This window comes from Strix uralensis, chromosome 4, assembly GCF_047716275.1.
Source record: "Strix uralensis isolate ZFMK-TIS-50842 chromosome 4, bStrUra1, whole genome shotgun sequence".
NCBI classification, from domain to species: Eukaryota; Metazoa; Chordata; class Aves; order Strigiformes; family Strigidae; genus Strix; species Strix uralensis.
Genome location: NC_133975.1, coordinates 26,195,262 through 26,211,066, shown reverse-complemented (window position 1 = coordinate 26,211,066; position 15,805 = coordinate 26,195,262). Strand labels below are relative to the sequence as shown.

The 15,805-nt window shown below is 40.7% G+C and overlaps 2 protein-coding genes across 12 annotated transcripts in view; both read right to left on the bottom strand.

Annotated features, from left to right (window-relative positions):
* WDR19 (WD repeat domain 19) overlaps positions 1-2,351 on the bottom strand; it is a 48,581-nt gene extending 46,230 nt beyond the window's left edge. For 3 of the 5 annotated variants that reach the window (XM_074866003.1, XM_074866005.1, XM_074866004.1), the window contains exons 1-3: positions 2,303-2,351; positions 726-817; positions 576-641 (exon numbers count right to left, since the gene is read on the bottom strand). In XM_074866003.1, coding sequence (XP_074722104.1) covers positions 576-641; positions 726-817; positions 2,303-2,308 — 164 coding nt within the window. In that variant the 5' untranslated portion in view covers positions 2,309-2,351. Of the gene's footprint in view, positions 1-575; positions 642-725; positions 818-1,842; positions 2,234-2,302 lie in introns of those variants that run through there. The other 2 variants (XM_074866006.1, XM_074866007.1) reach the window with 2 other exon arrangements.
* Positions 2,352-2,700: 349 nt separating this feature from the next.
* The window catches only part of KLHL5 (kelch like family member 5), a 66,795-nt gene continuing 53,690 nt past the window's right edge, over positions 2,701-15,805 (bottom strand). For all 7 annotated transcript variants that reach the window (XM_074865996.1, XM_074866000.1, XM_074865999.1 and 4 more), the window contains 5 exons: positions 15,231-15,455; positions 14,783-14,945; positions 8,761-8,973; positions 6,376-6,547; positions 2,701-4,277 (listed from right to left, as the gene is read on the bottom strand). In XM_074865996.1, coding sequence (XP_074722097.1) covers positions 4,221-4,277; positions 6,376-6,547; positions 8,761-8,973; positions 14,783-14,945; positions 15,231-15,455 — 830 coding nt within the window. In that variant the 3' untranslated portion in view covers positions 2,701-4,220. The remainder of the gene's footprint in view (positions 4,278-6,375; positions 6,548-8,760; positions 8,974-14,782; positions 14,946-15,230; positions 15,456-15,805) is intronic.

The following is a 15,805-nucleotide window of genomic DNA, read 5'->3' as shown; positions in this document are numbered from 1 at the left end:
GTTAGGCTGCACCTTTCAAAGTACACCACTTCTAAAATTTCATCTGAAAGGAATCCAATTTGTAAACTCCAACACCACTCTGTGATAAGCAGGAAAAACAATGAGATTCACTTCAGAAGTACACTCTCAATCTAAAGTAAAAATGCCAGTGACCTAAGCAAAAGCAGTAAACCAGAAGGATATCTTTCCTCAGTAAGGTTACGATAACAAATTACTAGAAAGCTGACAGTAGCAAGACTGCAGTCGTGATCAGCATGACGCAGATATACTGTATACAACCTCATTATGTTCTTTCTTAATATGACAGATCTTTTCCTAATATTTTAATGAAGTAGACTGAGTTTATTACTAATAAGGAGTGCTTTGGGTAGGAGAACATATTTTTTTTACTATCCTTGATAGCTTACTATGAGTTCAGCTTTTACTGTCTCAGATTCCATACATGCTCATCAGTTTCTTTTCCAGGAAGAGATAGTACCTCTTGAGTTCTCACAATGTATGAGCACCTCACCAGAAGAGAAGCATTTTTAAAGAAAACAACAAAGAAAATAATTTAAACCCATCTTAGTATGTACCTTGGTAAGCTGATTTCATTTCTCTTCTGACCATGACGATCAAAAATTTTCACAGCACGATCACCTCTAAAAAAGATTAACATACAGAATAATTCCCTTTCTTCTTCAGTGATTTTTATGGACAAATGAAACAAATATTTGTAATCTTACCCTGTTACAGCAAGAAAATTTCCCAAAGTTTTCTGCCAAGCAAACTGCACAGGGGAACCAGACCACACTTTTTCTAACAGACTGAATACTTGCTGGGAGACAAAAAAAGAAGTGGGAAATTAGGTATCTTAAAGTTGTTAGCATATAACAAAAAACAACTTCCTAACATGTTAGCAACTGTCAGTACTGTGGAGGAAAAAAAAAGAAACCCTTAAACACAACTTCTGGGTGATTCTAATGCACCAAAGTACAAAAATTCCACATAAAAGTATTTTCATTTGTGCTGGAAAAACTGAAGTTTCTGGTGCTGGGTGTCTGCATTGAGAACTACTGTGACTCTATCACAACTATTTTTTTTTTTCTCTTAGAGTTACTGGAATAATAATAATAAAAAAAAATGCACGAGACGCTCCCCTTCATGTCTAAAGACTAGAATGTTTAGTTCTCTTGTCATGGAAGTCTGGGACCAGAAAGCATCCTTAGTGCGTAAAACACAGAAGGCTCAACATCTACGCTTTTAGAGATATGTAACTATTTTGTCCTCTCTGAATTGTTGGGTCTTAAAAGGTAAGACCTCAAAGCTACTCAACCGTAAAGATTCCAATCTCTGACTAAGAAAGTTTCTCAAATTCCTTTTCCTTGCACACTACCTGCACATATTTTTCTGTAACTTGGGCATAAGTCCACAACTTTGTTCACAGCTGTCACTTTTTCCCCTGCCACACCATCACATAAACACCAATATCTGGTGTCCACCAATGCCTGGCAGCCTTACTCAAGTCTTCACCAAAGGTCCCCAATCCCTTGTTTTGGGTGAACATAAATTGAGGCATCTTGAAACTGAATTTGCATTTTACTCACAAAAAGTGTAAAATTATGAACACCACGTGCCACAAGCACAAAGAACATCTGACAACTATGTTTTATTTTGAAAAAATTTAATAAAATCTGAAATAAATCAACAATGAAGGAAATCATTACAGGAGTGCAGGCAAGCTCCAGCTCTTTACGTTCTTGCTGTTCTTACTTACAAACTACAACCCCCTACGGGGTCTGAGTAGGTAACTTTCCTTTTGGCCCAATCATTTAACCGTTGCCCGAGGAGGGTTTCTCGCACCCCTCTCCGCTGCCAGGGCCAGCGTTAAGGCACAGCGACACGGCGGCGGCAGAGCGACGTCCGGCGGTGACGGCTTCGGGAGACGCGATGGCTCAGGCAACTGGCGCGGGAAAAACCAGCCTGGCCGAGGCCGGGGCCTCTCGCGGCCCGCTCCCGGAGGCGGGGGCAGGGCGGGCAGCGGGAACGGCCCTGGCTCCCCTAAGGCAGCCCTGACCGCGGCCTCAGCTTCCCGCTCGCTGGAGGCAAGCACGAACGGGCGTTTCCCGCCGCGCCTCCCTCCCTTCCCCAGGCCGCAGGCACCGCCCGCCCGTGGCGGGCCCCGCTCGACGCTCCCGACCCAGACCCAGACCCAGACCATGCAGCGCGAGGCGGGAACCACGGCCCCGCCCGCCTTCGCCCCCGGGGCCGAGGCTTCCCCAGCGGCCCCCCGCCCGCCAGCCCGTCCGCCGAAGGGACTCACCTTCATCGCGCCCCCCGCTCGCTGCGCACCGCCCCCCTGCGCATGCGTCGCCCCGCCGGCCAGACCCCGCCCGCCCACGGCGTCGCCGTCACCCCGGAGACGGAGAAGGCGAGGGAAGGCCAGAGCCCTCTGCGCTGGGGGCGGGGCCCCGCCCCGCAGCCAATGGGGAGGCGCCCGAGGCGCCGGGCCTCAACAGGCCCCGCCCCCCGCCGGCGCGGCGCGGCGCGGCGCGGCCGGGCCCGCGCGCCAGGGGGGCTGGTGTGGGTACCGCCGGGGCCCCGAGGGGCGAGGAGGGGAAGGAGAGGAGAGGAGAGGGTCGCTGAGACCTGTTACGTAGCGGATACAGGTACACAAAATGGACGGTAAACTACAGAAAAAAGGTGCTAACGCAACGACCCTGCATTTCAGTTTAGCTGTATTCAACTGCAATCAGTGCAGCATTCATCACAAAGGTTCACTGCTTAGTAATTTCTTTTAAAACAATAAATAGTTCACCGAGAGCATTAACACATTTAAAATTACAAATGTACAAAGACTTTGGGTATCAGATGTTTCAAACTTTTGAAAAACATTCAATGAGCTCCCATGTTCCCATTTTCCATTGCAAGCACACACATATTACCTACGGTTTTGAAAACATAAGGAACAAGGCACAGAAAAGCAAATACAAAAAGACTTTCCAAGAACATTCAGGCTGTTCAAAGCAATTCTGTGTAACAGCATAGGGCTCAAAAAAGGTAAATTATAAAGTATCTGAAAAAATTAGATAACTCTTAAATAAGGTAACGAATTTGATACAATTCTGTGAGGCACACATAACTCTCCTGTACGATGCTGAACATGCTTAAATGGTGGCAGTTAAGCATCTTGCAGGATTGGGCCCTTTACATTTTGAAGTAACATTACTGGAAAGACAGACAATTGTTTCATTTCATCTTAGAAAATTATACTTTTCAAATTAGTGCAAAGCCTCAAGTAAAAATGGAATTAGTCTAGATGTAATGGAATGCTTCAAAAATTGCAAAGTGCAAATATTAAACTTAAATTGGTTAACTTTTAATCACCCTTTAGAATTCTCCTAATAACTCATGGTTACAGATTTTTTCCTTAAAAATAGCAAAGTAAATATAAGAACCAAAATGGAGAAAAAGGTACGATGTTCTGCATCTCACAAAAACTTTGAAAATCCAAAAAGTACACTGGATGTCAAAAATCTCTGGCAGAAATTATTAAATAGCAGATTTTTGTTAGCATAATAAAACAATATTTAAAATAAGGCTTTGGTTAAATAAGAAGTTTGCTAACTAGGAATGATGATAAAAGTGCAAAAGATTCACCAAATACACAACTTCATTTCCAAGGCAGGCATTACACCTGCCATTTACAATGGTTTGCATTGGTTTGTCAGCCTGCATTGTAATAGCTCAGATACCTATAGCCAAACATGTTTATTATAGGCAAGTTAAACATATGGGGTCCAATCCTATAACTTGTTTCACCCAGAGATTGACTCAATTATATCAGCAGAAGTATATCCATTTATAGCATCGTTCCTCTGCATGTTTGGGGGATCAAGGCCCCGGATCTGTAACATTTGATTATTATAGTGAATTCACTAATGAGTTAATTCATTTCTTAGCACTTCCTAAACAGAAGTCCTCTGCTGGCAACTGGCTGGTTGCAGCTGATTTTTTTACAAATAGAATTCTTGTAACATATGGGTAACAAAGATGATTTTTTAAAAAGTGCTTAATATTGGTCCGTAAAAACAACATGTACAAGTTAGCTTGAGACCAAACACTTTGCTGTGATAGATATCCTGCACCTTGTGTTTAATGGTGCACTGGTAGGTTGCTTGAGGAAAAAAGAAATCATCAGAGTCTACGGAGGAGAACGTCACCTTCATTGAGAAAATAATTTACAGTTTTACAGTCACAACACATGCTCCAGCTCTTCCTAAGCACAATGGTGCAACCTGTAAGCAAAAAACAAACAAACAAACATAATCTGTGAGATAAATGGAGCTAGCTTTGAGTATTTTTTTTTCCTTAAATTGACAGTTAATGGTTGGAACAATAGTTGTACAGCTGCAGCAGAGTGACAATATCACCCACACTCTGTTAATGTGACTTAAAAAAATAACAAATTGATCCAAAACTTGGATACAAATCCACAGAAAAGGTAAAGATATTTTATATGATAGAGTGAAGCACTTTGAAAGCAGTAGCAAACCCCAAGATTATGAAACAATTCTTATTGATAATTTCAATTACTTTGTATTACAGGAAAAAGGATCCTTTGTTATGGTACAAACAGAACACCTGAGCTAGACAGTATGACACCTGAGTAATGGTTGGCAAAACAATGCATTTTCCTCTCAAACAGAAAATGCCAAACATGACAGGGGCAACCTCTCCTTTTTACTTTAATATTTGATAAAAGTCCTGTTAAGAGTTCTTGAAATCAGAATAATTTACCAGTTGCTATTCTTTTTTTTGTAAAAATAAGTTACTTCTGGCAAGAGCCTTTTCTGCTGAGATCCTGTTGGACTTGAAAAGAGGAAGGTAGTTTCTAACACTCACCTTAGCTTCCCCTTTTAAACTTCATAGTATTGGAGTGTGTGTGAACAGTACACAAAGTGCTACAGAGACTATAGTGAAGACAAAAAAGGATGGTTATGCCAACTCCCCTATTTCTTTTTTCCCCAGGAACAACAGACTTATCCTGTGCTATCTGTGGCTCTGACACACCTCAGCTGAGAAAATGTCACTACCCTCTTTTGAGTTGTGTGTGGATGAAGTGGTGGCAGACTGCTGACATAACAAGAGAGAAGGAAGGTACACAGACACTTCCACATCCCTCCAGGAAGGGTTCAAAACTGTCCTATAGACGGGGATCACAGGATTCAGTGAGATATAGAGGGTCAAGGCTAAGGATACAAAGGTACATACAGATGGTCAGCACCTAGACATCACGTGAGATTCATTTAGATGCAATGGTGAGAAGCACTCTTTCCTCTGGCACACTTTTTTTTTTTTTTTTTCCTTTAGCAGGACAAATAATGCCATGGGTTATCATTACCAGTACGGCCACTGAGGGCCCCAAGCTCTGATAAGCCTCCTAGATGACTTGTGTTTTAAGATCTTGCAGCAGTATGAAGTGGGGGAATATGGACAGCTCAGTTTTCCATGTTACAAAGATTCTGATAGACAGCAGTTCAGTTCTCTTTCTGAATTAGTAATTTGGGGCTATTACTGGGATAGCATATTCAGGAGGTCAGAATTCAGCTGCCTAAATACTGGTGTCTAATGCTATTCTAGATGACCTTGGACATTCATCCTGGCCTGCAACTGGACTCCAGAAGGGCCTTGGTCTCCCACAGATTCTGTGCTGTATCTGCCAGCCCTCTGTGGATGTAGATGGTTTAGGGTATCTCAAATGGCAGTAGATACCAAAGGACAGCCTGCTCAGGATATCCTTGTGTGTGCTCTTCCCACACAGGCAAACATTCCTGGAGCTATAAAAAAGTAAAAGTAACCAAGCTTTGAATCGACAGTAATGGTTTCTGGTCATGAATTGAAGATTTTTTTTTTTTTTGGGCTGCGTGAAGAGAAATGGGAAAAGGCTTCCTGTACATACGATTCACATCAGGAAGAGATTATTTTAGAGAAGATGACCAAAACCTTGAAGAAATAGATAAACTTGCTGAGAGACACATTAGAGCTAAAACTAATACACATTTATCATTTATCTTCAGAATAGGAAGTAATGGAAACAGAAACCTTTACAGTTTGGGGAACATTCAATACAATTTATTAACAGTAGTTGAAATTGTCAAAGAAAATAGCTATAGTCTTGCCAAAGAAAGAAGGGCAGTTTATTAAAAGTTCACAATGGTCTGTTCAAGATAAATCATCTCGAGATGGTAGACAAATAAAAAAAAAAAAAGAGAGACTTAAACCAGACTAGTAAGAAAGTGCTTCTTAGAGAACTATTTGAATTCTCCTTGTAAAAAGAGGCACACTTGAAATAACAAGATAAGTAGTAGTGTATGGTCTGATCAGAAACTATACCTGTGTCCATTCATTTGTCTGGGGATCATAAGACTCCACTGTATTAAGGTACGTTTGCCCATCATATCCTCCAACAGCATACAACTTGTCACCAAGAAGACATACTCCCACGGCATCTCTGCTAATGCTCATAGAGGCCACAGAGGTCCACATGTCTGTTTTTGGATCATACCTAAAAGATAATTTCTGTTATGTTCTAAAACAGTTGCCAAAATTCAGTAGAAAAAAACATAGTGGAATTGACACTCTCAAGGTAGTAGAAAAACAGTATTATTAGGGCAGCACAGATTTGGGTGTTAATTTCAAAGTACATTTTCTCACAAATACTCTCTGAAAATGTTTCTTTAGTCATCTGGCAACACAGTCAGTACTAGCTATGTATCTACTTTTTGCTGCTTTCCATATAGTAATACAGACATATACATGCAGTCATACAGCTGCTCTTACTACATTTCTTATTGTATGTCTAAATGTACCACTCCAGAAACAGTTCTGTTGCTACACTGTAGTAGACCAAGTGTTTGCTCTAAGTGTAACTACCACATGTCAAAGCACAGGCTGCAGGCTGTTACAAGTTGTATGTGGTACTAAAGAGAGTTACTTCCAACCAAAAAGCAGTTTGAGAAAGTTCGGGGGGAAATGCAAACCCCTTAAGGCAATTTACAGCACTTCTTTAATCATTGCTTCATATTATCAGAAACAGCAGCACAGTAAAAGACATGGTTTAATGAAAAATATTAAATGAGATTCTTGAAAAATATAACTTGCTTTACAAGTCAAACTGAGAATTACATAGCAGAGTTCATGCTATTCTTAGGTCAAGGAACATATTTTAACCTGACTGAAAGAGACAATGTTAAGACTACAGATGCTTACAGCAGAACTGATGTAATCACAGAGCTCTGAGGGGCTCTAAAGAACTATACAAAGAAAATATTTATTTGACCAGGAGACCATCCTAAGATCACACTTACTAAAAGCAAGTTTGGAAGATACTAGTCTTAATTTGTTCACATGAAGAATATAGATATAATGAGCTCTAACAATTTTATCTACAGTTGTCTCATCAAAATACAACAGAAATGCATGCAAGCATAATCAAAACATGAAAATCCTGAAGCACATGCGGCAAATAGAAGTATAATGTAGTAAAAGAGGATGATTAGTGAGCTACATATAGAATTTACTTTCCAATTTAAGTTATTTTATAATTAATTATATAAACCAATGTATTTATCTGGGAAAAGCGACTTTTATTGCAAAATATAGTGGTAAACAAATATTCAGAAGCTTAGTGTGGTTTTATGAAACTGGTCATTTTTTAAAGGAACTATTTCCATGAAGTTGATTGTCCTCAATTTCATCTCGCTTAAGGAGTGAGGATGAAATGCACTACAAAATGATTCCTATTTATGAAAGTCATGTGTTCTGTAACTTTGTTTCAGAGAATATTGAAGCAGAAAAGTACATGTACCTATTACTTTCTCTTAGGCTTCTAATTATCTGTATTCCTCTAAAAATTTGGTATTTGCCAAATATTTTGGGGTCTATTAGGACACAAAGTTGAAAAGTACAGCTCTGTTTTGTGGTGGGTTTTTTTGATTCGGGTATTTTTATGGTGGGTTTTTTTTTTCCCCTCCTTTTTTGGTAGAGGCTGAATCACATCTCCCAGCATAAAGAAATTTAGTAAAATGAGAAGATGGGTGATGAAGAATCCCTGTAAGTGTTAGGAGATAACAGGAAAGAAGAGAAGTTTTACAGCTGGGGAGGCAGAGAGGAGAATTAAAGCATATTTCAGAAATACTTGAAATGCTAGTGCATTATGAAGTATTTACTGTCATTTTAAACTATTTTATGGATCACATGTGCTTTTGCAATTTGTAATGCACTCATTAATTAATAGCTTTAAGTAAAGACATATCAACTTTGGAATGACTGAATTACATGCCAGTTTCCCACTGTCATCAGGGGATACAAGAAAGAATAGGGTATTTAAGGATCCATAACCATGACTGTTAACTCCTTAAAAAGTTATAATATGAACTGATACAGACTTCTTGTGTGAAAAATTCTGCTCCATTTTTAAAAGCATTCAATTCCAAGTTGTTCTCAGTAATCAATCATGATTGTTCAATGAGATTGTTAGAAAAAAGAATTTCTACATGAAGTGCATTAGGGAGAATTTGCTTTAAATAAGCTGTCTTGGCAACACTTTGAATTGTGTTATGACTACACAGTATGTTTTTATATGTAAGTTTCCTCTGCTCACCCTAAAAATAACACAGCTATTTTATTGGGTTTCTACTTACAGTTCTTCCCATAAATCACTTTGTAGACTAGCACTATTTGAATTACTAGCAGGATATGCCTTCATCAGGATATTACCTTTCTACACAGTCTGACAGCCTGGACGTTAAGTTTGATGCTGGGGCATCATGACCACCTATTGCATACAAGAACCCATTCCAGGTGGTTACACCTACACCACCTCTTCTTTTTGACATCTGAGCACAGAGGGTCCATTTGTTTGTATGAGGATCAAAACATTCTACTGACTTAAGACAAGAACTTCCATCTCGACCACCAACTGCATAAAGCCTACAAAGTAAAAAAAAAAAAAAAAAGTAAGTAAGTGTTGTCTGAACAAGACAAAGTTTCCTGTGATGTATGGAGGACTTTAAAGTTTATTAAATAGGGAAGTTTAGAAAGAGACTTTCAACTTTTAATAGGATGTTCTGTTACAAAAACTCAGATAAGATTTTGCTCCAATCTTTTCCTATTGTCATGATCAATGCATAACAACAATAATTTACAGAAAATTGATCTCTATAACACAGTAATTATGTTCCAATCTATGCATATAGCTAACACTTACAAGATTACTTACGTAGCTTGACAGACAAAGGCCCATTTCTAGCAGGGTCAGAGGGACAAATTCAGTAGCGAATCTGTGCATGCAAAAACTCTGCTCTGCCTCTTCTTAGGCCTTCAAATATTTTTCTGGACCTGGGCTTTAGTTTATGAATGATAGCACTACCTTCAGTCCCTCACACCCACTAGGTGGCCTAGTTTGCTCAGTTCTGATAAAAAGGTTTCTAGCATTTGGTATTAAAGGATTTAAACTTTTCAGAAAGGCTAGAAGGAAAAGATTGCGTTTAAGAGTACTCCATCACTGATGAATCTTTAAAACTAATCCAATAATCAAACTTGATAAAGAGTTTATGCACAGAGTTTATGAGCAATCTATGCTTAGAAGCAGAAATGCCCAGCACTATTATTTGGAAAGGCAGGAACTCAGAAGCCATCCTAAGAAGGAGCAACTCATCAGAAGTAAAGTCCAGTTTGAGAGATCACCTGAAATGTCATTAAGGAAATCCTTTCACAGCCTAAGGCACATTATAGTATGGTTAAATAATCAAATAAACATTAAATACTGTATAGGATGATAGTGTGAACAATTTACAACAGTTGCTATGAAGCACTATTCAAGATGTCCTCAGTTTGGGAAATGCTGTTGTTTGTTTTTTTAAATACACTGACCAACAAACTTATGTACAAACATCTTGTAAATATGGTTGACCTAGTAGTTCTCAGTAATAATTTTAATAGCCTTTTACAAAAATACATTTCCATGGAAGTTCCCATGTTTAATAACACAACTTTTTTTAAGGTAAGGAATGTACTGAAGGATATTGAAAAATCCTGTTGCAGTATCCGTTATGCAACATAGCGTTTAAATGAAGCCCCCTCACCTTACCTCCTCCCAAAACATGACAGTTTTGATCACTTATGCAGTGATTTTACATTTCTAACACAGAGAAAGATATATTAATTTCTCTATATGAAGGTTTTGAGCAAATAGTCTGAAATATATCAAATTACAGATAGATATTACTAGAAAGTGCAGAAGTTACTGCTCCCTCACACCTGAAGTGCTGCACGCACTTTGAAGCTTTTCAGCTATAGGCATCTAGTGTTGCTGCCTACTTTAAGAGTCTAGGGAATGTTCTGTAACAGAGAAATGTGAGGCTCTGATTCCAGTGCTTTTCACCACACCTGTGACCCTCCACTGAATATATAGGAAGCTTCAGACATAACTTTGACATCTGAGATTGCAGTTCCAAGGCAGCCCAAGGCACCCTGCTAGCTGGTTGTTCAAGTTCCTCCCTCCTTCTTGCACCCAGTGAGCATTTCCATTCATTCCTGGACTTGTTCCAGATCTCACAGGACCCTTTGTAGGTACATTTCAGCTGTACTAATTTAGCAGGAGACTAACCTTCCAAAAAAAAAAAAAAAAAGCGTGAAAATTTTTTGCTTCCTTATGATATATGCTCTCCAAGCCGCTTTCCATCATTTACCAGCAGTCCTGGGGAGGTCCCGACAGATTGGAAATTGGCCAATGTGATGCCCTTATATAAGAAGGGTCGGAAGGATGATCCAGGAAATTACAGGCCTGTCAGCTTGACTTCGGTGCCCGGGAAGCTGATGGAGCAGCTCATCCTGGGTACTATCATACAACACGTGCGGGACAACCAGATGATCAGGCCCAGTCAGCATGGGTTTATGAAAGGCAGGTCCTGCTTGACAAACCTGATCTTCTGCGACAGGGCGACCTGCTTATTGGATGAGGGAAAGGCTGTGGATGTTGTCTACCTTGACTTTAGTAAGGCCTTTGACACCGTTTCCCACAGCATTCTCCTGGCAAAACTGGCTGCTCGTGGCTTGGATGGACACACGCTTTGCTGGGTAAAAAACTGGCTGGATGGCCGGGTCCAAAGAGTTGTGGTGAATGGAGTTAAATCCAGTTGGTGGCCGGTCACAAGTGGTGTCCCCCAGGGCTCAGTTCTGGGCCACTCCTGTTTAACATCTTTATTGATGATCTAGACGAGGGGATCGAGTGCACCCTCAGTAAGTTTGCAGATGACACCAAGTTGGGTGGGAGTGTTGATCAGCTCGAGGGTAGGGAGGCTCTGCAGAGAGATCTGGACAGGCTGGAGCGATGGGCTAAGGACAACTGTAGGAGTTTCAATAAGGCCAAATGCTGGGTGCTGCACTTCGGCCACAACAACCCCCAGCAGCGCTACAGGCTTGGGGAGGAGTGGCTGGAGAGCTGCCAGTCAGAGAGGGACCTGGGGGTGTTGATTGACAGCTGGCTGAACATGAGCCAGCAGTGTGCCCAGGTGGCCAAGAAGGCCAATGGCATCCTGGCTTGTATCAGAAATAGTGTGGCCAGCAGGGACAGGGAAGGGATCTTACCCCTGTACTCGGCACTGGTGAGGCCGCACCTCGATTCCTGTGTTCAGTTTTGGGCCCCTCACTACAAAAAGGACATTGAATTACTCGAGCGTGTCCAAAGAAGGGCAACGAAGCTGGTGAAGGGTCTGGAGCACATGTTGTACGAGGAGCGGCTGAGGGAACTGGGGTTGTTTAGTCTGGAGGAGGCTGAGGGGAGACCTCATCGCCCTCTACAACTACCTGAAAGGAGGTTGCAGAGAACTGGGGATGAGTCTCTTTAACCAAGTAATAAGCGCTAGGACAAGAGGTAATGGCCTCAAATTGTGCCAAGGAAGGTTTAGACTGGATATTAGGAAGCATTTCTTTACAGAACGGGTTGTTAGGCATTGGAATGGGCTGCTCAGGGAGGTGGTGGAGTCCCCATCCCTGGAGGTGTTTAAGAGTCAGGTTGACATAGCGCTGAGGGATATGGTGTAGTTGGGAACTGTTAATGTTGGGTTGATGGCTGGACTGGATGATCTTCAAGGTCTTTTCCAACCTAGACAGTTCTGTGATTCTGTGACCAGGCTTTGGTCTCCTCAGAGAGGAGATTACACCATGAAAAGGCAGGACTTGTGCTGTCAGGAATCTGTGCCCAGCCATGCAACCAGGAGAGACAGGGCTGCAGGCTACTGTAACTTGGTAGCCATCAGTTTCTATGTTTATATGCCAGATAACATGATTATATCTTCTATCGCCTTCCTTACTGGTACCTGACAACCACCACAACATGCTGTGGTCATGAAAGGACCATGCTTCCTGTTCACCTTCCAGGTGTTACAAGAGTAAAGAGGGAAAACTTTCAAGGTCAGGTTGGACGGGGCTCTGAGCAACCTGATCTAGTTGAGGATGTCCCTGTTCACTGCAAGGGGGTTGGACTATATGACCTTTAAAGGTCCCTTCCAACCCAAACTATTCTACGATTCTGTGATTCTGTGAAACAGCTCAAGGGAGATGCATCAGATAGCACATAAGCAAGAAGTGAAAAATCTGTGGCTGAGAGAGTGTTAATATTCTGGCACAACCACAATACTATTCATCAAATCAGGTTAGCTTTGTCTGCTATGATATTCCTGTAGCCACCCTGGCAAAATATGGTTTGGATAAGCCCACTACAAGGCTGGTGGAAAACTGGAAGGACTACTGGGTTCAAAGGGCTGTGATCAGCAGTATGAAGTCCAGCTGGCAGCTGGTTACTAGTGGTGTTCCTCCCAGGCTGATACTGTGGCTGATACTGCTGGTGTCCTCATTAATTATGTGAAAGATGTAACGGAAATCACCCTTAGGAAGTTTACTGATAATATCAAATTAAGGGGAGTTGCTTATCCGCTGGAGGGCTTGGTTACTATTCAGAAAGACTCAGACAAGCTGGAAAAATGGTCTGACTGTTGTCTCATGAAGTTCAGCAAAGGCAAATGCAAAGTCCTGTACCTGGGATGGCATATTCCCATGCAGTAGTACAGCCTGGGAGCTGACAGAAGAGGAGACAGCTTAGCGAAAACAGACTTGGAAGTTCTGGCAGACAACAAGTCAGCAGTATGTCCTTGAAGTAATGACAGCTGATCCCCTTTATTCGGTACATACAAAACTGCTTCTGGATACTGTGCCCAGCTTTGGGCTCTCAGTACAAGGAAGACCTTGCCATACTGGAGCAAGTCCAGCTGATGGTCACTAAGATGATGAGGGAGCTAGAACACATGACATATGAGGAGAGGCTGAGCAAGCTGCCTCTATGCAGTCTTAAGAATTTTTGAGACAGCTAAGGAGGCATCTTACTGCTGTCTTCAGCCACCTAATGGAAGGTTATATGGAAGACTGGCCATTCTCAGAGGTATGCAGTGAAAGGAGGAAGAAAAAGAGACAAGTTCAAACATGGGAAATTTCAATCAGATATTAGAAGAAAAATGTTCAGTGCAATGGTGGTCAAACATTGGAACAGATTGCCCAGAGAGTCTGTTGAATCTCCGTACTTGGAGATATTAAAAACTCAGATATGATCTGAGCTACCTCAGTTAACTTTGAAACTGGATCTAACTTTAAGGTTGGCCCTGCTTTGAGTTGGTGTTGGATCAGATGACTCCAGATGTCCCTTCCAATCCAAATTATTCTATGATTCTGTGATTCCAACTGATCTTTATTTTCATAATAGCTTGATTCAAATACCACTTGTATTTTGGGATGCTATAGAACAACTACACTTAGTCCAAAGGAAAACAATGAAAATCACCCAAAGTCTAGGAATCATGGCCTACAAATAAAGACTGAAGGAGCTGGAGTTATTCAGTTCTGATGACAGAATACTGAGGGAATATGTGTCTTTAAATACAAAAGGTTGTTGCAAATAGGAAAGAAAAGATGCATTTTCCATGTTCACTTTGGATAGTACAAACAATAGTAGTATAAATCAGCAAAAGGTATTTAAGACTTGACATGAGGAAAACTGAATTCACAGATGTATTAATAATTCAGCAGATTGTTTAGGGAAGCTACAGAAACTTTACCACTGGAGGTTAAGAACAAGATTATGCTGGCTATGAGTGTTATAGCTATAACTGATTCAGTTTTGGGGTAGCAGAATGGATTAGGGAACTCCTTGAGGTCACTTCCAGCCATTTCCTGTGACTGCAACACAAAATGACCTACTTGTCTGAATACACTTTGTATTGGGAATTAGGTATATTTTCACTGAAAAACAGCTTTAGAAATTTAAGATACTACTCCAGATTAGATTCATCCTGCCAGACCTTACTGTTCTGAGTTAATGCAATATAATATGAGTACTCCCTCCAAGACTTTACAGTAATTTTGGAAGTTGATTGTTCAAACTATCACAGTAAGAAGTCATCACTGGAGACTCAGTGAAAGAGACCAACCATTTGCTTCTTTCTGTATTAAGGAAATGATAACTATTTATAAGACTACAGAGATGGTGTCTCAAATGATACTGAGGGGCACTGTGATGCTGTGGGGAAGCTTGCTTGACCCAAACCAGTATATTTTCTGTGAGTGAAAAAACTTGGTTCTTAAAGCTATCAACAGGTATCTATCAAGAGAAATAATTAAGAGTAATTTAGGATGGTCCTGTAATTACATTAAAATAATGAGATAGAAAACAGAAGTTGCCTTCACATACTTTCCATTTAATATTGCTACACCAACAGTGCTCCTTGGAGTTGACATGCTAGCTACAAAGTTCCACTGACGAGCCTGTGGATCCCATCTTTCTACTGTATTCAGGTAGCTCCAGCCATCATGTCCTCCTACAGCATACATGGGACCTTCCAATACAGCTACTCCTAAAAAAACAAATATGAAAAACAATCGCTTCTGGATAAGAAGAAAGAAGATAACATTTCCCTAGTGACAATCCAGTGTGCATCACAAAATACTTAAAAAACAAATAAAAAGAAATTTCCTTTTGGTAGCCAGTGCTGGATGTAATCTGAAGGAGAAAAGATGTTCAATAAGCAGTTGGCATTAAAACAAAGTTTCCACCCCCCTAAACTTAATGATTTTTGACTAATCCTAAACCAGATAACCTTTCAAAAATATGCATTCAGCCTTTACAGAACTCTACATACCAAGACCATGACGATGAGTAGACATAGGTGGCATTACACTCCAAGTTTTTGTTCTAGGGTTGTAGCACTCCACAGTATTCAATGTTTTCAGTCCATCTCTGCCACCAACAACATACAACTTATCATCTAACACTGCAACTCCAAACTGTAATCTTCGTCCATTCATGTTTGCAACAGGAGTCCACATGTTGGTACGAAGTTCATACTTTTCAATGCTTGTAGCTCCTGAATGACAACATATGCAAGTTATAAAAAAAATAATTATCAGGATAGTTTTCATTTCAGCAATATGCTGATCCCACAAGACAGCATGATGTCCTGCAGCATGTTCTTATTTCTATGTATACAGTCTTTTTTGACTTCCTCAGGAATTAACTGTACTGTTATAAATGGAGGACCTTCTCAATACTTTTCAAGACAAAAAGCAGGATATCTAACTGCTCTGCAGAATCAAGCCTTTAGAAATACAAATGTTAGGAATATAAAACAACCCTTGTGAAATGCAATTATATATTGAAATCAACTCTTCTGTAATATTAGAAAAAAATCTGAAGCTATGTGACATGAAGTACTGT